General features: G+C 45.3%; 1 protein-coding gene across 2 annotated transcripts in view; it reads right to left on the reverse strand.

Moving 5' to 3' along the window:
• TTC3 (tetratricopeptide repeat domain 3) overlaps positions 1–23,208 on the reverse strand; it is a 200,066-nt gene that overhangs the window by 20,182 nt on the left and 156,676 nt on the right. For both annotated transcript variants that reach the window (XM_069760756.1, XM_069760757.1), the window contains 5 exons: positions 17,823–17,896; positions 17,514–17,669; positions 15,106–15,829; positions 4,590–4,655; positions 1,788–1,937 (listed from right to left, as the gene is read on the reverse strand). In XM_069760756.1, coding sequence (XP_069616857.1) covers positions 1,788–1,937; positions 4,590–4,655; positions 15,106–15,829; positions 17,514–17,669; positions 17,823–17,896 — 1,170 coding nt within the window. The remainder of the gene's footprint in view (positions 1–1,787; positions 1,938–4,589; positions 4,656–15,105; positions 15,830–17,513; positions 17,670–17,822; positions 17,897–23,208) is intronic.

Raw genomic sequence — 23,208 nt, forward strand, 5'->3', positions numbered from 1 at the left:
GGGCATTCTTCCGTTTCTTTCTATTTCCCTTAGGACTGCTTTAGGAAGTCCCATGGTCTCTTTTGTCCCCCATTGAAGCGAGAGAGAAAAGAGGATTTTGGGTACATACAGTAAAATCTCTCTTGGAGCCTTCATTGGGAGACTCAGTTCTCGCCCTTGTTATGCTTATGTGGCGCTTGTTGAGGTTAACGTTTTCTGCTGCTTCTCCTACTGGTTAGCTTTGTACCGGTGGGTGTACACTGCTAATGAAGAGCCAACTTTTTTGCCAAGTGTCAGCAGCATACACCCATGGTATCCTGTGTCCCTCAATAAAGGCAAATGTCCAAAATCTTTTCTCGTAACCTTCTTTGGAGGACAGAGCATCCACCCTTCTCTGATAGACAAGTTATCCTGTGGGTACGTGATAAAGGGGTTGCCTAGTGGAAACAAGTTAACTTAGTAGCACTAATGCAAGAAACCCTCAAAAGATGCATGTATTCTCAGTCTACACATGAACATTAATTAACTTTTCTCCTTCGCCTCATTGGGGGACACAGGACCATGGGTTTATGCTGATGCTGAGTGGCTTGGAGATAAGAATTTTACGGTGAGTACACAAAAATCCCTGTTTTTCTCATCGAGTATATTATAATACAGAGAGCAATGCAGTGAAGAACTATGACATTTTAGTACATACTAAAGCATGCAGATCCATCTAAAAAGTGGAGGGCTGGTGGTCACACATGCTCAGTCAATCACCTCACAACAAATTCTCTGCAAAGTGGAAGCAGAAAACTTGGTGGTCCTACACATTGTCACACCCAAGACTTTTCAAACGTTGTCAGGACATTTTTTTTATCACAATGAACATTATTGCTAAGATCTGTATAATTACAGCCATGACAAAATTATTATTTTTATGCTATGAATAATAATAAAAAAAATGTGGCTTGTGTCACCCGAAACGTAACATTTTCAGTGGCTGGAGCGGTGTGAGGTCCTGTCATTTGTGTGATGAGCTAACATTTTTATCTATACATATAGTGGTTTTCATAATTTTTTATTGCACTTTTTTCTTTTGGTAGGTGCAGCAACCGAAAAATTACAAATCCTGGCACTTTGATTTTCTTGCTTTCCCTTTAAGGCGTTTATCACACATACTTTATCACATCACTCATTCAAGTTTTCTAAACTGGGTTTACCCAAAATGCTTTGCAGCCATCACATCACAAGGTGAAGCACAGCCACTCAGGAGAGACTAGCCTGCATGAAAGCTGAAGCAAGGAATGCAGCGGCCATTTTAAGGGTGAATCTTTAGAATGAGCATCAGTCATGTGGAAGAAGATGGAGCTGGAGGAGACCAAAGCTTTAGGATAGGTCGGACTTTTACAGATGTGTTTATTCCAAGTACGCTTGTTTTCAAAATGACACACTCCTATCAAGCCACAGACTGAGCTTTCTATGAGGACCAAGATTGCAGCGACAGGAGTCTTCAGCAGGACCCCAACTACCATGACAACCCTCTGAGACCCCCGAATAGAGCTCGCAGTGGGACAATGGGAGCCGGTGCTCTGTTAAACAGCAGTGATCAGAGCTAGTTCAAGTCACTGCTGTTATAGGCAGATGTCGGCTGTATTTCATATCTGAATCTACCAGGTATTCGGAGCTGAGCTCACTCCGTGCGCCAGCACCCAATATGGGACATGTGTAAATCACATATTGAGAAAAGGTTACTAGTGGTTCAAGCCCTTTAAATGAGTAATACATCAGCCTACAATAAAAACCCAAAAAAGAAAGAAAACCAATACCTTTTTGTTTGTTATAGTGGTCTGTATCTCTTCTTCCAGGATGGCTATTTCTTCCCGGTAACGACTTTGCAAGTTGTCATATTTGTCCGTTGCTTCTTGCAGCTGATCTGTTAGTACTAGATGCTCCTTTTCCATACGCAAAATATCTCCCTAAAACAAAAGGATTCATCATTAAATATAAAAAAGGGTCAACAATAAATGATCAGCAGTAATCATTTGTAATACCTGGAAGTAGATGATCACCTGCAGCGTCACCACTGGAGAAACAACGCATTACACCATACCCATTCACATCAATCATTCCGAATAGAGTAAAATAAGAACGTTTTCTAAACCAAGTTTTCCCATAATGCCTTGCAGCCATCACAAGGTAAAGCACAGCCACTGAGGAGAGACTAGCCTGTATAAAAGCAGAAGCAGGGAATGCAGCAGCCATTTTTAGGGTGAAACTTTATAATGAGAGAACGTCGGTGACACAGAGGAAGCTGGAGTTGGACAGAGACTAGAGCCAGGGAGGCAGCGGCTTGGGAAGTGCTTTGATACTTCCAGAGCACTTAAGCCTTACATGGGTATTATTTAATGCAACTATTTTTTTTCAGTCAGGGAGCAAAAGTTAGAGAGATAATGACATTAATACCTTTATCAATAGAGCAATATGACCTCATAAACAGTTTGTGGGGTTTGAGACGGAGAGTTCTGACAGATTCCTGTCACTATTACCATATCGAGGTGCATATGACTTTTCCATCCATTTGCAGTACATTTCTTTGCACGGAGGGGCAATGGTAAGCATACGAGTAAATCTTTAGTTCTTTTTCAAGAGATTGGTGGTTGCTACAAACTTAGGGAGTCATATATATATATATATATATATATATATATATATATATATATATATATATATATATATGTATATATATATATAATATGTCTCTACTAATACACTTTTTTTTTTAATTAGTCCAATTGTAAACAAAGCAAGCTTTGTGACCGACCTCGATGATGTTACTCCCTCCTAAGTTTAGCTCTCTCTGTGTCCACATATTCAGCGTTTGCTGGGTCATAGTCCTGTAGGAAAGGCTAGGGTTTCGTACAATACCTGTAGTGCTGCTGTTTTATTACACCGGCCAGTTAATCATTAGGGGAGAGTTTATGAACACTAAGGCTGCACAGGAGAATTATTCAACGTAGCATTTGTCAACTCAGATGCTGAGCAGGCAACTAGGGAGTCAGGAGCAGAGGACCCAGTTTTAAATCAGCCATCAAGAGCGGGGAAAGGTGAAGGCTCAGGGTGTGAAGGCAGGGAAACTACAAATGAAGTACATATATGTCGCAAGTCGTGAATGGGTTAAAGCTCAGCTGCAGTACCCGAGACCAACCACTACACCATGTAGGGAGCTGCGCTGTTCCAGCTTCCATATGTTTTTCACATTCGGCTTACGCTGGTAAAAGCTGATGGGTGGGGGTAAAGGGTGTAGGACCCCCATCCGATACAGAAGACCTATTCTAAAAGATAGGCCGTTAGTATCTAAACAGTGGGCAACTCCTTTAACCCCTTCATGACCCCAGATTTTTTCGCTCCCCTCCTTCCCAGAGCCATACCATTTTTATTTTTCCGTCAATATGGCCATGTGAGGGCTTATTTTTTTGCGGGACGAGTTTTACTCTTGAACGACACCAATGGTTTTACCATGTCGTATACTAGAAAACAGCAAAAAAAATTCCAAGTGCGGTGAAATTGCAAAAAAAAAAAAGTGCAATGCCACACTTGTTTTTTGTTTGGCTTTTTTGCTAGGTTCACTAAATGCTAAAACTGACCTGCCATTATGATTCTCCAGGTCATTACGAGTTCATGGACGCCAAACATGTCTAGGTTCTTTTTTTATCTAAGTGGTAAAAAAAGCCAAACTTCGCATAAAAAAAAAAAAATTGCGCAATTTTCCGATACTCGTAGCGTCTCCATTTTTCATGATCTCGGGTTGGATAAGGGCTTATTTTTTGCGCACCGAGCTGACGTTTTTAATGATACCATTTTGGTACAGATACTTTCATTTTAATGCAATGTTGCGGCAACCCAAAAAAAAAGTAATTCTGGCGTTTCAAATATTTTTCTCGCTACGCCGTTTAGCGATTGGGTTAATCCTTTTTTTATTGATAGATCGGGCAATTCTGAATGCGGCGAAACCAAATATGTGTAGGTTTGATTTTTTTATTATTATTTTATTTGGAATGAGGCGAAAGGGGGGGTGATTTAAACTGTTATATTTTTTTTTAAACATTTTTTTTAATACTTCTGCCATGCTTCAATAGCCTCCATGGGAGGCTAGAAGCTGACATAGCCTGATTGGCTCTGCTACATAGGAGCGAAACATAGATCGCTCCTATGTAGCTGAATTGCTGCATTGCTATGAGCGCCGACCACACGGTGGTGCTCACAGCAAGCCGGCATTAACAACCATAGAGGTCTTCAATAGACCTCTGGTTGTCATGCCGACGCATCCCTGCCCCCTGATCATGTGACGGGGGTAAGCGATGCGCTAATTTCCGGCCCGAAGCGCTAGTTAAATGGCGCTGTCAGCGTTTGACAGCTGCATTTTACTAGTTAATAGCGGTGGGTGGATCGCGATTCCACCCGCCGCTATTGCGGACACATGTCAGCTGTACAAAACAGCCCGCATCAAAGCAGGGGATCTGACCTCGGACGTACTATCCCGTCCGAGGTCAGAAAGGGGCTAATATCTCATAAAAGATGAACATACGGACCCCACCAGTTATCGGTGCAAAGATGTAATAGGAAGTTACCTGTTGAGTCTCGTAGGGTTGGAAGGGTTCAGTGTTAACTTCATGATGAGAATATTCGATGTCCACCTGGAAAAAAGTAAATGCAATCATATTATTATACATGCATACCTAAACACACACTACTCACAAAAAGTTAGGGACATTTGGCTATCGGGTGAAATGTCAGGATGAACCTAAAATGCCCTATAACCTTTTCAGGTGAACTTAATGTGACCTTCTCTAAACTTCTGAACACCCATGTCCAACTGTTAAATGTCTCAGTTCTTTTTGCACACCTTGCTGTTCTCTATCAAGGAGCTTAATATGTTAGTCAGATAATTCAACAACGAGTGTTAAAATCCTTTTCCCAGCTACAGGGGGAGTTTGGACTGAGACCTTCTGGGGAGTATCAATATGCTCAGATGAGGCACGCTTTGGAAGCTCAAAACAGGGGCGATGGCATTAGGATCAAAGAAGACATAGTTTTGGAATATGTGTGTGGTGATGGGACTACAAGGGGAGTCATTTCCACCCCCTATAAAGACCTACTGCATGCATATTTGTTGGATTTTCCTCTAAAAGCGAGAGCTAAGTGGGAGAGAGATTTAGGCCCAATGGAGAATGAAACCTGGGAGTCGGTGATGGAGTGGGTTCCACGAGTGTCACTAAGCGAGCCGTATAGACTATCGCAGCTATACATCTTGCACAGAGTCTATAAATCTCCGGAAGTTTTGCATAGAGCGGGGTTGCGTGCTGACTCTGAGTGCCCGAGATGTAGGACTGAGAATGCAGGAATATATCACATGATGTGGACGTGTCCAAGACTGGCTGCTTTTTGGCTGGTAGTTCTGAGTCGTGTGGAAGGGGCGTATAGATGTAGGGTGCCGAGAGATCCGATAGTGTGCCTACTGGGATATGTGGAGGAAATTTAGAGTGGATAACACCTGGAAGACAGCAATTGCTAGGCTATTATATATGGCTCGAAAAGTGATAGCACGGAACTGGATCAAGGAGGAACCGCCTGCAAGGGGTGAATTCCTGCAATATGTAAAACATAGTCTCAAACTGGAAAAGGGGGTTTACAAGAGACGCGGGAAAATAGAAACGTTTGACAAAATGCTCGAGCTGGGATGAGTAGGTAAAGGAAATGGGAGGATGAGGGCCTTTGAATGGTGAAAACTGCTAGACGAATAAGCGGTCATAAGTGAGTTAAGCGGTTCATATAGAGTCATCAATGCTAGTTATAGAAGTTCCATTGGAGAGGAGCTGTCATGGGGGGGGGGGGGGGGGTTGGGGTTTGTTGGGGTTTTGAAAATGGGGAAACTTTGTATGTAACAAATTGGAAGATGGATGAAAATGTAATGTTTATGTTTATTCTTAATAAAAATCTATTTAAATAAAAAAAACAAAAAAAAAACAAGGAGCTTAATATCAACATTCACAACAGGTGTTTGATCCAAGAATCGGACAATACATTTTGGGGTTCAATTAGAATTGGTATTAAATCAGTCCTCCTCCTCATGCAGGTCACATTTTAACATCATGAGGCCAAAACGACATCTAACAATTGGTCTTGAAGATCTCACCATTGTGAGCCTTCAAGCAGGATGTTCTCAGAAGGAAGCGGCCACTGAGCTTAGAGTCATCAGCAAGTTGAAACCGAGATCCAGAGAGACTGGAAGAGTCACAAAAAGGCAGAAATGTGGACATCCTTTGGTCACATCTCACACTGATGACCGCTTCATTGTGATCTATGCCAAACAATTTAAGGCACATTTAAGGGAGGTGAGAGACACCCAAGTGTCACGCAAGACCATTCGAAACAGTTTACATCATTTTTTTTTGCGTGCTAAATGATCTTCAAGGGTATTGGACCAAATCACCAGGCACGGGCCTCATAGCCTTGCATGGGTCAGGTGACATCTACGCTGGGACAATGGACCAGTGGGTCTCAGTGCTGTTCACTGATGAAAGTCCATTCACGTTGAGCAGAAATGATGGCCACCAACAATGTTGGAGATGTCCAGGAGAGCGCAATGCATCAGCCACGGTCATCACCAGGTGAGCCTTTGGTGATGTTACAGTGTGGGCAGGTGGTCTGGTCAATACAGAACTGCCCTTCACTTTGTGACAAGCCCCTACTACTTGAACAACATTATTACTCCAGTCATGAACACCACAGGCCTAATTTCATCTTCATGGATGACAGTGCTCCAGGTCATCATGGTCGCATAATAGCTACTGAAGACTGGGGGGACATCAAATGGAGGGGCCTGCACTTTTTCTCCAGGCCAGAATCCCATAGAAAACCTGTGGAATCAACTGAGTCGCCGTGTAGAGACTCGTAACTCTGTACCCCAGAACCTCAATGATCTGAGGGCCACCCTTTGAGAAGAATGGGATGCCATGTCTCAGCAAAGAATACTTGGGAACAACATGAGACGTCGTTGTCCAGCTATAATTGATGCTCAAGGCCACATCGCAAATTATTGAGACATTGACATATTTGGGGGGTTATGCCACCACTGTTGTTGGCTTTTGTTCCATCATTCGCCATCAGCTCCATTGGACCTGATTTTTACCGAAGCAAATGTGAATCTCCATTGGGTGCTTGTACCAAAAAAGGAGATTTTTGTGTACTCACCGTAAAATCTCTTTCTCTTAACCTCTAATTGGGGGACACAGGACCATGGTGTTATGCTGCTGTCCACTAGGAGGCGACACCATGCATAATCTGAAAAAGATTAACCAGCCTTCTACTGTTTTGTGCAAAAGCATTAGGAGGAACGTAACATGAATAACAACCATGCCTATAAGAAGGCAACTATGTACAAACTCAAGAAAACAATATGAGAACTCAACAGTAACAATGGCCCGAAAAAGGGCAACAGGGTGGGAGCGGTGTCCCCCAATTAGAGGCTAAGAGAAAGATTTTACGGTGAGTACACAAAAATCTCCTTTACTCTGTCGCCTCATTGGGGGACACAGGACCATGGGATGTCCCAAAGCAGTCCCTGGGTGGGAAGCAATGGACGAATATTGTTCAGACAGGCCCCTACACTTGGGGCACCGCCGCCTGCAGAACACATCTACCCAGGCTCGCGTCCGCTGAAGACTGGGTATGAACCCTGTAGTGTTTAGTAAACGTGTGTAGGCTAGTCCAAGTGGCCTTTCACACTTGTTGTGCCGAAGCCTGGTGCCGAATGGCCCAGGAGGCCCCTACCGCCCGTGTAGAGTGTGCCATAATACCGTCTGGAAGGAGAATTCTTAAGGTGGTAGGCCTCTTGTATGGTGGAATTGATCCAACTGGCAAGGGTAGCTTTGGAAGCTGGCAGACCCTTGCGGCCGCCTTCCGGAAGAAGGAAAAGAGAATCAGACCTCTGTTAGGGTGCAGTCCTAGACACATATATACACAATGCCCTGACAAGGTCAAGCATATGGAGAGCCTTCTCCACTCTATGAACCGGGACCGGACAAAGGGATGGCAGAGAAATTTCCTCACTGAGGTGGAAGTTGGACACAACCTTCGGAAGGAAGGATGGGACCGTACGGAGAACTACCTTGTCCTGGTGAAAAGCCAGGAAGGGCCGTCTGCAGGAGAGTGCTGTCAGTTCAGACACCCTGCGTAGCGAGGTGATTGCCACCAGGAAAACCACCTTCTGGGATAGAAGGTGGAGCGGGACCTCCTTAAGGGGTTCGAAAGGTGGTTCCTGCAATGCTGTCAGGACCAGGTTGAGGTCCCACGTTTCTAGTGGTCGTCTGTAGGGGGGTACCAATTGGGAAACCCCCTTAAGAAAAGTCCTGACTTGCGGCTTGGTAGCAATGCGCCTTTAAAAAAGCACTGAGAGGGCTGACACCTGGCTCTTAAGTGAGTCCAGGGACAGCCTGGCCTCCAGACCCGATTGGAGAAAACCAAGTAGTTTGGGGAGGGAATAAGGGAATGGGGTCTGGCCACGAGATTCACACCAGGTAAAGAAAGCTTTCCAGGTACAGTAATAAATCTTGGCAGAGGCTGGCTTCCGTGCCCTGATCATGGTCCTTAATGACGTCCGGCGAGAACCCTGCCTGGGTTAGAACCCAGGTTTCAAGGGCCACGCCGTCAAATTGAGGGCCCCTGAGTTCTGGTGGTAGAAAGGGCCTTGTGATAGAAGATCCGGGCGGCCGGGGAGGCGCCAGGGGGCGTCTGCTGTAAGTTGTACGATGTCGGCTTACCATGTACGTCTGGGCCAGTCCGGTGCGATTAGGATGGCTGGAACTCCCTCTTGCTTGATCTTCCTCACCACTCTGGACATCAGGGGGAGAGGTGGAAAAATGTACAGAAGCTGGAACTGGGTCCAGTCCTGAAACAGAGCGTCTGCTTAGAGCGACCGCGGATCGTGTGCTCTGGCCATGAAGTTGGAGACCTTGGCATTGAAGTGAGATGCCATTAGGTCCACATCCGGGGTCCACCAGCGATGGCAGATCTGGCAAAAAATTTCGGGATGGAGAGACCACTCTCCCGAGTCTATTCCTTGTCGGCTGAGGTAGTCTGCTTCCCAGTTGTCCACACCCGGAATGTGGACCGCCGAGAGAACTGACCCTGTGTCCTCCGCCCAGTGGAGGATGTGTGACACTTCTCGCATCGCCTGGGTACTGCGGGTCCCCCCTTGGTGATTCACATATGCCACAGCCATGGCATTGTCTGACTGTATTCTGATGTGAGAGGCTGCCAGTAAGTAATGGAAGGCCCTCAATGCTAGGAGGATGGCACGAATTTCCAGGATGTTGATGGGCATGTTCGCTTCCACTGGGGACCACTTGCCCTGTGGTGTAGGTGCACTGCACCCCAGCCCGTCAGGCTCGCATAGGTGGTCAGAGCCTTCCATTGACCTGTGAGAAAGGATTTCCCCTTTGCTAGTGAGGTTGGCTTGAGCCACCAGTGCAGGGACCTCCTGGTTGACGACGTTAGCCTGAACTCCCTGTCGAGTGAGAGAAAGGGTTCTTGTCCCAGGACTTGAGGATGGCTAGTTGGAGAGGACTGAGGTGAATCTGAGCAAATGGGACCGCTTCTATTGCTGCCCCCATCCTGCCGAGGACTCATGGCAAATCGGAGAGATCGAGGGGGTTTGTGGAGGAGGGTGCGAACTCCTAGGCGGAAAGCCAGTGCCTTGTCCTTGAGAAAGAATACTAGACCCCTGGAGGTGTTGAATAGCATTCCCAGGAAGGTCAGAGACTGACTCAGGGTTTGGTGATGACTTTTGTAGGTTGACTAACCAGCCCATGCGACTCAGAGTGTCGATTGTAATTGAGACGCTGAGCTCGCAGTCCTTGAAGGTGGGAGCCTTGATGAGTAGATCGTCCAAGTATGGAACGATTACAATGCCTCTGGAGTGCAGGACGTCCACGGTGGCTGCCATGACTTTGGTAAACACTCTGGGAGCCGTGGCGAGTCCGAACGGGAGAGCCACAAACTGGTAGTGGTTCTGGTCTATTGCAAACCTGAAAAATCTCTGATGGGCAGGTGCAATCGGTATATACAGGTATGCATCTTGTATGTCTATGGAGGCGAGATATTCTCCCTTCTCCATGGACGCAATGATGGACCGAAGGGACTCCATGTGGAAGTGACGGACCCGTACATATTTGTTGAGTTGTTTTAGGTCCAGTATGGGCCGCACGCTGCCTCCTTTCTTGGGGACTACGAACAGTTTGGAGTAGAACCCTCGGAAGAACTCGGCCGTGGGGACCGGTACTATGACTCCTGCTTGAAAAAGCGAGGAGACCACTTGTCAGAAGGCACGAGCCTTGGCTGGTGGTTTTGGGGGGACAGTGAGGAAGAATCGGTCAGGTGGGTTGGAGGTGAACTCTATCTTGTATCCGGAAGACACTAGTTCCCTGACCCACCTATCTTCTGTAATAGGCAGCCAGACTTGATGAAAGAGCAAAAGTCGGCTGCTTATGGGTGTGGTGTCTTCCGGAGTCCGTGAGTCATGATGAGGAGAAAGTCTGAGATTTTCCTCCACTGGGCTTAGACTGGCCTGCTTTTGACTTCCAGGTCTTGTCAGACCTTTGCGTAGATCGTGAGTTGTCCCTGCGTGGGGAACGGTTACGATTTTGTGCTAGATGCGAGACGGACCAGCCCGAGGAGTTCCGAAAGGATCGGAATTGAGTTTGGTTACGCTTCTTGCAAGTGCGTTTAGGTTTCAGTTGGGGAAGAGAGGTACTCTTACCCCCGGTGGCGTTGGATATCATCGTGTCCAACTGTTCACCAAAAAGTCACCCACTAAGGTAGGGGAGGTGCGTGAGGGACTTCTTTGAGGCTGCGTCTGCTTTCCATTCCTGCAGCCAGAGGATACACCGAATTGTGATGCCGTTTGATGCTGTCCTCGCTACACCAGAGCTGCATGAAGCATGTAATCTGCTACGACTGCTATTTGAACCGCTTGGTCCGACAGCTCAGGAGCGGATGCTTGGAGGCCAGCTTCTAAATTTTTGGCCCAGACCAGAATGGCCTTGGCAGCCCAAACTGAAGCGAATGCGGGAGCCAGGGATGCCCCTGCAGCCTCGAAAATTGAACGAGCCATGCGTTCTACCTGCCGGTCTGCTGCGTCCCTGAGGGTTGAGCTATCTGGCAGTGAAAGGAGGGACTGTACTGCTAGTCTAGAGACTGGGGAGTCCACTTCGGGTGGGTCTGTCCATTCCTTGGAATCCTTCTGCGGGAAGGGGTACCTCGCCTCCAGATATTTGCGATTAGCGAATTTTTTCTCAGGCTGGGAGAGCTGCTTTTTAAGGATCGCCTTAAACTCTGGGTGGTTAGAGAAAATCTTAGGCGGCTTCAGAGGTCCTTCACAGGAAATCTTGTGGTCTGGGGCCTCTTGTGGCGGATCAGAAATGACCAGCACCCGATGGATGGAAGCGATTAAGTCCTCAACTAGCGCTGTATTGCTAGGGGGGATTGGGAATTTTTAGTTGTGCCTCCTATGCGACACTAAGCAAAAACTGGAGAAGGCTGACGCCGTCCAGGGGTGTATACTGCAGAGAAGGAGCCACGGTTAATCTTTTTCAGATTATGCATAGTGTCGCCTCCTAGTGGACAGCAGCATAACACCATGGTCCTGTGTCCCCCAATGAGGCGACAGAGTAAAAAAAAAAAACGGCTTGGTACCAGAATCTTTCCAGTAAGTGTACTGAAACATTTTTTGTTTAGTTGCGTTATTATCAGAGCGGTGGAGTCGGTGAGCCAAACCTCCGAATCCTCGATTTCCATGACAGACTCCAACTCCACCAAAATTGGCTCCACAGCCTTGGTTATTATATTTATCCGGTACCTTAGGTTTACTAACACTGCACTTATTACATGCTCGTATCAGGTCTGTCAGCAGTTTGGCTGAGCATACTTACAGCCTTATTGATTTTAGTAATGGAGTTCAATGAGCCATTTATAGGAGTGTAGGGATACCCTTTGAGCTTTAACCGTTCTGCTCCTTTTTAAGCAGTAATGTTTGTCCTAATTATATATATATATATATATATATACTAGATGGTGGCCCGATCCTAACGCATCGGGTATTCTAGAATATGTATGTAGTTTATTCATGAAGTTATCAGAATAATGCAATTTATACACAGGATTCGGCCAGCCGCGACCAATTAGCGAAGCGTGGTTCTAATTCCGCACCAATTCGCGGGCGGACTGCGCCTGTTGCTGATTGGTCACACCCAGCCGCGAACAATCAGTGAAGCCAGGGCCTACTCCAGGTTTTTGAGGGCCCCGGGCGAAAGAGTCTCAGTGGGCCCCCCTCTTTAACACATACAACGATTCATGATGCACAGATACAGCAGAGAAATATAGCACAGCCCACGTAGCGTATAACACAGCCCACGTAGTATATAGCACAGCCCACGTAGTATATAACAGCCACATAGTATATAGCACAGCCCACGTAGTATATAACACAGCCACATAGTATATAACACAGCCCACAAAGTAAATAGCAGACACGTAGTATATAGCACAGACACGTAGTATATAGCACAGACACGTAGTATATAGCACAGACACGTAGTATATAGCACAGACACGTAGTATATAGCACAGACACGTAGTATATAGCACAGACACGTAGTATATAGCACAGACACGTAGTATATAGCATAGACACGAAGTATATAGCACAGACACGTAGTATAGTGCCCAGCCACGTAGTATATTGCCCAGCCACATAGTATATTGCCCAGCTACGTAGTGTATAGCACAGACACATAGTATATAGCACAGACACATAGTATATAGCACAGACACGTAGTATATAGTACAGACACGTAGTATATAGCACAGACACGTAGTATATAGCACAAACACGTAGTATATAGCACAGATACGTAGTATATAGCACAGACACATAGTATATAGCACAGACACATAGTATATAGCAGACACGTAGTATATAGCATAGACACGTAGTATATAGCACAGACACGTAGTATATTGCCCAGCCACGTAGTATATTGCCCAGCCACGTAGTATATTGCCCAGCCACATAGTATATTGCCCAGCCACATAGTATATTGCCCAGCCACATAGTATATTGCCCAGCCACATAGTATATTGCCCAGCCACATAGTATATTGCACAGACACGTAGTATATAGCACAGACACGTAGTATATTGCCCAGCCACGTAATATATTGCACAGCCACGTAATATATTGCACAGCCACGTAGTATATTGCACAGCCACGTAATATATTGCACAGCCATGTAGTATATAGCACAGCCACGTAGTATATAGCACAGAGACGTAGTATATAGCACTGCTCATGCAGTATATAACACAGGCCACGTAGTATAGAGCACAGCGATGTAGTATATTGCCCAGCCACGTAATATATGCCACAGCCATGTAGTATATAGCACAGCCCACATACATAGTAACATAGTTAGTAAGGCCGAAAAAAGACATTTGTCCATCCAGTTCAGCCTATATTCCATCATAATAAATCCCCAGATCTACGTCCTTCTACAGAACCTAATAATTGTATGATACAATATTGTTCTGCTCCAGGAAGACATCCAGGCCTCTCTTGAACCCCTCGACTGAGTTCGCCATCACCACCTCCTCAGGCAAGCAATTCCAGATTCTCACTGCCCTAACAGTAAAGAATCCTCTTCTATGTTGGTGGAAAACCTTCTCTCCTCCAGACGCAGAGTATGCCCCCTTGTGCCTGTCACCTTCCTTGGTATAAACAGATCCTCAGCGAGATATTTGTATTGTCCCCTTATATACTTATACATGGTTATTAGATCGCCCCTCAGTCGTCTTTTTTCTAGACTAAATAATCCTAATTTCGCTAATCTATCTGGGTATTGTAGTTCTCCCATCCCCTTTATTAATTTTGTTGCCCTCCTTTGTACTCTCTCTAGTTCCATTATATCCTTCCTGAACACCGGTGCCCAAAACTGGACATAGTATACAGCACAGAGATGTAGTATAGAACACAGCCCATGTAGTATATAGCAATGTGGGCACCATATCCCTGTTAAAAAAAGAATTAAAATAAAAAATAGTTATATACTCACCCTCCGTCGGCCCTCCGAATCCAGGCGAGGCGTTTACCGATGGTCCTCGCGACGCTCTGGTCCCAAGAGTGCATTGCGGTCTCGCGAGATGATGACAAGGCGGTATCGCGAGACCGCAATGCATGGACCGGTCACCGGAGCGTCGCGAGGAGCGGGAAAGGCGCCGGAAGGTTAGAATATATTGATTTTTTATTATTTTTAACATTAGATCTTTGTACTATAGATGCTGCATAGGCAGCATCAATAGTAAACAGTTGGTCACACAGGGTTAATAGCAGCGTTAGCGGAGTGCATTACAACGCGGCATAACGCGGTCCGTTAACGCTGGCATTAACCCTGTGTGAGCGCTGACTGGAGGGGAGTATGGAGCGGGCACTGACGGCAGGGGAGTAGGGAGCGGCCATTTTGCTGCCGGACTGTGCCCGTCGCTGATTGGTCGTCGCAGTTTTGCCGCGACCAATCAGCGACTTGGGATTTCCGTTACCGACAGAAAGACGGAAGTGAGCCTTAGACAATTATATAGTATACATACACACATATATATGTATATATAGAGAGAGAGAGAGAGAAAAAAGATGTATGGATGTGGCTGCATCCAGACTGATCTTGCACTCCTCCCACTGACCTTGCAGGTGGCGGTAATCAACTCTACCTGCCCATAAATTGTAGGTTCAGCCCAGAGTAACATGTTTGTCCAAAGTTGTAGGCTGGTGGCCCAAGAGTGGCATGTACGGTAGAGTAGGACCCATCAGAGGGCGATCACCTTGCCGTGGTTGATGGGCACACATGAATTGGCCAATTTATGTGCCAAGAATCTTCATTTTATCTATAACTAAGTTTTATGAAAAAATATTTTTGAGTAGTATGATTCATATCGAACATTTGTCTGTGTTTTCACATGGCCTAGATTCATGTACATGTGCTGCTGTGTTCTTTTATATCTATATCTATATATATATATAAGGTTTCATCCTCTTACCTGCACCGACACTATAGCAGTCTGTATATTTTTAGGCTGTGTTTCACTTTTAGATGAGACAATGTGATTGCTTTGGTCTGATTCTTCTATATAGGATTTATCTTGGCTTAAATCACTATTAATCTCAGGAGCTGTAGCATCATCATCATCGTCATCACAATCATCATCATCTTCTATATTAGATGATCCAGATCCATTACTAGAAGAGCTACATACTTCATCCAGCTCTTCGTCTAGGACATGGTGGTCAAAAGAATCAGTGTCAATCAGGTCCAACTCCGAATCGGATAACGTCCCGAGGCCAGCGTTGTTAAATGGTTCAGCGAATTTCTGATAATTTCGATCCAAGTCATTATAAAGGGAAGGACGCTCGATACACTCGGTGGCACTGGAGTCACTAGACATATAATCCAGGTGGTCAGTAGCATAATACGAGTCTATGTTATCACATACAAGGCTAGAATAGGAAGGCTTGAATTCCTCCGCTGTGGGATTTAGCAGATAATTCTCCCGGAACGCTGTGAACGCAATATCGTAGTTAACGGACAGCGCAATCATGTCTTCTACTATGGTAAATTCGTAAGACTGCAAAAGAAAATTTTTAAGACCGCCGGCCGCTTCCACCATCCTGTGGGTTTCTTCCGGGAAATCTTTATATTGTCCTATCAGACGTTCATCGTCCGGTTTCAAAGGACCGTGCTCTTCTAAAATCTGAGCGAAGTACCTGCAAGAAAAAGACAATGAGCTGAGTAGAGAGGTAACAAAGGAGAACGGACACTTTTCCAACCAAAGAAGACAGGAAATCGGTCTCATGTTTCCTAAGCAGACGAGCCTGCACAACCCGATCATCCACCAACCCATAAAAGAGGCATGTGAGCACCGGCTGCTCCAAATACCCAGAGAAAGCATGTTCCCTTTAAAGGCATTTATATTTTTAGAACTTGAACAAGATAACAAAAAGGTTAGGGAGTCAGTTCAAGCAAACTATTATGGGGGTAACAATTCATGAAAATGGCCATCAGCAGCTACAAAGAATACCAGAACCGATAGAGTGCTGATCACTGCCTTTCACTGTACAGGAGGAGGAGGTGAGCTGTGATACCGCATATGAATGGTGGATCCTGTGTTATCAGCTGTATATAGAGGTGTTATCAGTCACTGTACAGGAGGAGGAGGTGAGCTGTGACATCACCTACTGTGAATGGTGGATCCTGTGTTATCTACTGTATATAGAGGTGATATCAGTCATTGTACAGGAGGAGGAGGAGGTGAGCTGTGACATCCCCTATTGTGAATGGTGGATCCTGTGTTATCTACTGTATATAGAGGTGTTATCAGTCATTGTACAGGAGGAGGAGGTGAGCTGTGATATCACCTATTGTGAATGGTGGATCCTGTGTTATCTACTGTATATAGAGGTGTTATCAGTCATTGTAATTCTGCCTGTGAGAATAATGAGATGACTGCGGAGAATAGAAAAAAAACACAAACAGGAAATGTTATCCTAAAGGTACCTTCACACTGAACGATATCGCTAGCGATCCGTGACGTTGCAGCGTCCTGGCTAGCGATATCGTTGAGTTTGACAGGCAGCAGCGATCAGGATCCTGCTGTGACATCATTGGTCGGAGAAGAAAGGCCAGAACTTTATTTTGTCGCTGGACTCCCGCAGACATCGCTGAATCGGCGTGTGTGACGCTAGTAACCCGATGTTTACCCTTGTTACCAGGGGACTTCGCGTAGTTGGTCGCTGGAGAGCTGTCTATGTGACAGCTCTCCAGCGACCACACAGCGACGCTGCAGCGATCCGGATCGTTGTATAGATCGCTGCAGCGTCGCTAAATGTGACGGTACCTTTATAGTAGTCCCAGTGATCAGATTAAAAACTGATAAAAAAAAAACCTAAAAAGGGGAAAAAAATAGGGTCAGATTTATCAATTTATTGGAGCTGGGTGAAAATGATGTGAGAACTACAAGTCACAAAATTTAAGCCTCAAAATGATACGACTTTCCAATGCTTTTTACACAAGAATACTTAAAAAGCTTTGTTGAATTGGGACCATCGTCCGTCATTTTCTCATTAAATACTCCCTAGAAGGCCAAGCTACAAAGCCAATGTTAGCACTGGGATAAGAATAATGTATTAATTCCGGTCATTTTATGACCCGTTAACCCACATTTTCCACCAGTTTTTAATAGCGGAATATGATGTCCAACATTCACAGCAGACACCGACACGAGGGATTCCTGCTCCGAAGTAGCAGCTTAGGGGTCGTTCTAAATCTGTACTGAGCAGGTCAGTGAATGAGGTCAGGGGGTGGGAGAAGTGGCTCATAGGTGGAGAAAGAAGCATATTTCTGATAAGCTATATTATAAAGTTTGCTGACAATTTAAACAACCTCACTTACTCATAGAGGGTTTCCCGGATAGGCTCCGTGGAATCAACTACCACCTCCTGGTCACTTTGGTCAAATAAAGCAAATTCATACAGAGCATCGAACTCGTCCAAGTCACCGCGTAGCGACTCGGGAACCAAAAACGGTTCATTGGGATCCAAAAGGCTTCTGGAAAAAAAATAAAAATACAGTTATAAGATTTTACAATAACCTAAGATGGCGACGGGCAGAAATGATTTGAAAATCCGACTTCCAAGAAAATAAAGACAGACATTGTGGAAACCCAGACGGACTGGATACAGTACAGGGGGACAGACTCACAAGGTGTTTTCTTCAGTAAAGATATCCTCGTCCTGTGATCTTGTGCTGACGGCTCCTGACAACTTGTACATGGGCTGAAAAGCAAAATGGAAGAGAGGGAAATAGATTTAAAACTGAACATCGATAGAAATTTTTTTTTTTTTTACGGAAAGCTGAAGCTGTGCTAATAAAAAAAAGCATAAAAAACAAAAGACATAGAAGCAGAAACCAGCCATGTTATAGGACTAGGTTCAGTGTAGCATCGGCCGAATACCATGGTGAGAAGTTAAGGGGTATGTAGAGAGTCTGGAAGTTACCTTACCCGCAGAGACCCCTACCAATCCCCAAAACGGGCATTGTTAAAGGCACCCTGGAGATAGCGAAGTCCTGCACTTGGCTGGTGCCCGACTACCATTAACGAGTAACTAAACTTTAATTTGTTGCTTTTTAATCACATTGTCCAGCATGGAAAGTTACGAAACTTTGGAAATCACCATTAGGGAATCGGTTTTAACCCCTTTCTGCCATTAGACGTACTATTGCGTCCATGTGGGGTGGGCTTTTCTTCCCAAGGACGCAATAGTACGTCATGTGCGATCGGCAGCGCTCACGGGGGGAGCGCCGCCGATCGCGGCCGGGTGTCAGCTGTTTATCGCAGCTGACATCCGGCACTATGTGCCAGGAGCGGTCACGGACCGCCCCCGGCACATTAACCCCCGGCACACCGCGATCAAAGATGATCGCGATGTGCCGGCGGTACAGGGAAGCACCGCGCAGGGAGGGGGCTCCCTGCGGGCTTCCCTGAGCCCCCCGCAGCAACGCGATGTGATCGCGTTGCTGCGAGGGTCTCACCTCCCTCCCTGCTCAGTCCAGCTCCGGATCCAAGATGGCCGCGGATCCGGGTCCTGCAGGGAGGGAGGTGGCTTCACAGAGCCTGCTCAGAGCAGGCACTGTGAAGGCTGCAGCGCTGCATGTCAGATCAGTGATCTGACAGAGTGCTGTGCAAACTGTCAGATCACTGATCTGTGATGTCCCCCCCTGGGACAAAGTAAAAAAGTAAAAAAAAAAAATTTCAAATGTGTAAAAAAAAATTAAAAAAAATATTCCAAAATAATGAAAAAAAAATAAAAATATTATTCCCATAAATACATTTCTTTATCTAAATAAAAAAAAAAAAACAATAAAAGTACACATATTTAGTATCGCCGCGTCCGTAACGGCCCGACCTATAAAACTGGCCCACTAGTTAACCCCTTCAGTAAACACCGTAAGAAAAAAAAAAAAAAAACGAGGCAAAAAACAACGCTTTATTATCATACCGCCGAACAAAAAGTGGAATAACACGCGATCAAAAAGACAGATATAACTAACCATGGTACCGCTGAAAACGTCATCTTGTCCCGCAAAAAACGAGCCGCCATACAGCATCATCAGCAAAAAAATAAAAAAGTTATAGCCCTGAGAATAAAGCGATGCAAAAATAATTATTTTTTCTATAAAATAGTTTTTATCGTATAAAAGCGCCAAAACATAAAAAAATGATATAAATGAGGTGTCGCTGTAATCGTACTGACCCGAAGAATAAAACTGCTTCATCAATTTTACCAAACGCGGAACGGTATAAACGCCTCCCCCAAAAGAAATTCATGAATAGCTGGTTTTTGGTCATTCTGCCTCACAAAAATCGGAATAAAAAGCGATCAAAAAATGTCACGTGCCCGAAAATGTTACCAATAAAAACATCAACTCGTCCCGCAAAAACCAAGACCTCACATGACTCTGTGGACCAGAATATAGAAAAATTATAGCTCTCAAAATGTGGTAACGCAAAAAATATTTTTTGCAATAAAAAGCGTCTTTCAGTGTGTGACGGCTGCCAATCATAAAAATCCGCTAAAAAACCCGCTATAAAAGTAAATCAAACCCCCCTTCATCACCCCCTTAGTTAGGGAAAAATTAAAAAAATGTATTTATTTCCATTTTCCCATTAGGGCTAGGGTTAGAGTTAGGGCTAGGGTTAGGGCTAGGGCTAGGGTTAGGGTTAGGGCTAGGGCTAGGGTTAGGGTTAGGGCTAGGGTTAGGGCTAGGGTTAGGGCTAGGGTTAGGGCTAGGGTTAGGGCTAGGGTTAGGGCTAGGGTTAGGGTTAGGGTTAGGGTTAGGGTTAGGGCTAGGGTTAGGGCTAGGGTTAGGGCTAGGGTTAGGGCTAGGGTTAGGGCTAGGGCTAGGGTTAGGGTTAGGGCTAGGGTTAGGGCTAGGGCTAGGGTTAGGGCTAGGGTTAGGGTTAGGGCTAGGGCTAGGGTTAGGGCTAGGGCTAGGGTTAGGGCTAGGGTTAGGGCTAGGGTTAGGGCTAGGGTTAGGGCTAGGGCTAGGGCTAGGGTTAGGGTTAGGGCTAGGGTTAGGGCTAGGGCTAGGGTTAGGGCTAGGGTTAGGGTTAGGGCTAGGGCTAGGGTTAGGGCTAGGGCTAGGGTTAGGGCTAGGGTTAGGGCTAGGGTTAGGGTTAGGGTTAGGGTTAGGATTAGGGTTAGGGTTAGGATTAGGGTTAGGGCTACAGTTTGGGTTGGGGCTAAAGTTACAGTTAGGGTTTAGATTACATTTACGGTTGGGAATAGGGTTGGGATTAGGGTTAGGGGTGTGTCAGGGTTAGAGGTGTGGTTAGGGTTACTGTTGGGATTAGGGTTAGGGATGTGTTTGGATTAGGGTTTCAGTTATAATTGGGGGGTTTCCACTGTTTAGGCACATCAGGGGCTCTCCAAACGCGACATGGCGTCCGATCTCAATTCCAGCCAATTCTGCGTTGAAAAAGTAAAACAGTGCTTCTTCCCTTCCGAGCTCTCCCGTGTGCCCAAACAGGGGTTTACCCCAACATATGGGGTATCAGCGTACTCAGGACAAATAGGACAACAACTTTTGGGGTCCAATTTCTCCTGCTACCCTTGGGAAAATACAAAACTCGGGGCTAAAACATATTTTTTGTGGGGAAAAAAAAGATTTTTTATTTTCACGGCTCTGCGTTATAAACTGTAGTGAAACACTTGGGGGTTCAAAGTTCTCACAACACATCTAGATTAGTTCCCTGGGGGGTCTAGTTTCCAATATGGGGTCACTTGTGGGGGGTTTCTACTGTTTAGGTACATTAGGGGTTCTGCAAACGCAATGTGACGTCTGCAGACCATTCCATCTAAGTCTGCATTCCAAATGGCGCTCCTTCCCTTCCGAGCTCTGCCATGCGCTCAAAAGTTGGTTTCCCCCAACATACGGGGTATCAGCGTACTCAGGACAAATTGGACAACAACTTTTGGGGTCGAATTTCTCCTCTTACCCTCGGGAAAATACAAAACTGGGGGCTAAAAAATAATTTTGGGGGGAAAGATTTTTTTTTTTAATTTTCACGGCTCTGCGTTACAAACTGTAGTGAAACACTTGGGGGTTCAAAGATATCACAACACATCTAGATGAGTTCCTTAGGGGGTCTAGTTTCCAAAATGGTGTCACTTGTGGGAGGTTTCTACTGTTTAGGTACATTAGGGGCTCTGCAAATGCAATGTGACACCTGCAGACCATTCCATCTAAGTCCTCATTCCAAATGGAGCTCCTTCCCTTCCGAGCCCTCCCATGCGCCCAAACAGTGGTTCCCCCCCACATATGGGGTATCAGCGCACTCAGGACAAATTGGACAACAAATTGTGGGGTCGAATTTCTCCTTTTACCCTCGGGAAAATACAAAACTGGGGGCTAAAAAATAATTTTTGTGGGAAAAAATTTTTTTTTTATTTTTACGGCTCTCCATTATAAACTTCTGTGAAGCCCTTGGTGGGTCAAAGCGCTCAGCACACATCTAGATAAGTTCCTAAGGGGGTCTACTTTCCAAAATGGTGTCACTTGTGGGGGGTTTCTACTGTTTAGGTACATTAGGGGCTCTGCAAACGCAATGTGACACCTGCAGACCATTCCATCTAAGTCTGCATTCAAATGGCACTCCTTCCCTTCTGAGCCCTCCCATGTGCCCAAACAGTGGTTCCCCCCACATATGGTGTATCATCGCACTCAGGACAAATTGGGCAACAAATTTTGGGGTCCAATTTCTCCTGTTACCCTCAGGAAAATACAAAACTGGGGGCTAAAAAAATAATTTTTGTGGGAAAAAAATTTTGTTTTATTTTTACGGCTCTGCATTATAAACTTCTGTGAAGCACTTGGTGGGTCAAAGTGCTCACCACACCTCTAGATAAGTTCCTTAGGGGGTCTACTTTCCAAAATGGTGTCATTTGTGGGGGGTTTCAATGTTTAGGCACATCAGTGGCTCTTCAAACGCAACATGGCGTCCCATCTCAATTCCTGTCAATTTAGCTTTGAAAAGTCAAACGGCGCTCCTTCCCTTCCGAGCTCTCCCATCCACCCAAACAGTGGTTTACCCCCACATATGGGGTATCCGCGTACTCAGGACAAATTGTACAACAACTTTTGGGGTCCAATTTCTTCTCTTACCCTTGGGAAAACAAAAAATTGGGGGCAAAAAGATAATTTTTGTGAAAAAATATGATTTTTTATTTTTACGGTTCTACATTATAAACTTCTGTGAAGCACTTGGTGGGTCAAAGTGCTCACCACACCTCTAGATAAGTTCCTTAGGGGGTCTACTTTCCAAAATGGTGTCACTTGTGGGGGGTTTCAATGTTTAGGCACATCAGTGGCTCTTCAAACGCAACATGACGTCCCATCTCAATTCCTGTCAATTTTGCATTGAAAAGTCAAACGGCGCTCCTTCCCTTCCGAGCTCTCCCATCCGCCCAAACAGTGGTTTACCCCCACATATGGGCTATCAGCGTACTCAGGACAAATTGTACAACAACTTTTGGGGTCCAATTTCTTCTCTTACCCTTGGGAAAATAAAAAATTGGGGGCGAAAAGATAATTTTTGTGAAAAAATATGATTTTTTATTTTTACGGTTCTACATTATAAACTTCTGTGAAGCACTTGTTGGGTCAAAGTGCTCACCACACCTCTAGATAAGTTCCTTAGGGGGTCTACTTTCCAAAATGGTGTCACTTGTGGGGGGTTTCAATGTTTAGCCACATCAGGGGCTCTCCAAACGAAACATGGCGTCCCATCTCAATTCCAGTCAATTTTGCATTGAAAAGTCAAATGGCGCTCCTTCGCTTCCGAGCTCTGCCATGCGCCCAAACAGTGGTTTACCCCCACATGTGGGGTATTGGCATACTCAGGACAAATTGTACAACAATGTTTGGGGTCCATTTTCTCCTGTTACCCTTGGTAAAATAAAACAAATTGGAGCTGAATTACATTTTTTGTGAAAAAAAGTTAAATGTTCATTTTTATTTAAACATTCAAAAAATTCCTGTGAAGCACCAGAAGGGTTAATAAACTTCTTGAATATGGTTTTGAGCA

The sequence above is a fragment of the Ranitomeya imitator genome, chromosome 3 (assembly GCF_032444005.1).
Source record: "Ranitomeya imitator isolate aRanImi1 chromosome 3, aRanImi1.pri, whole genome shotgun sequence".
NCBI lineage: Eukaryota > Metazoa > Chordata > Amphibia > Anura > Dendrobatidae > Ranitomeya > Ranitomeya imitator.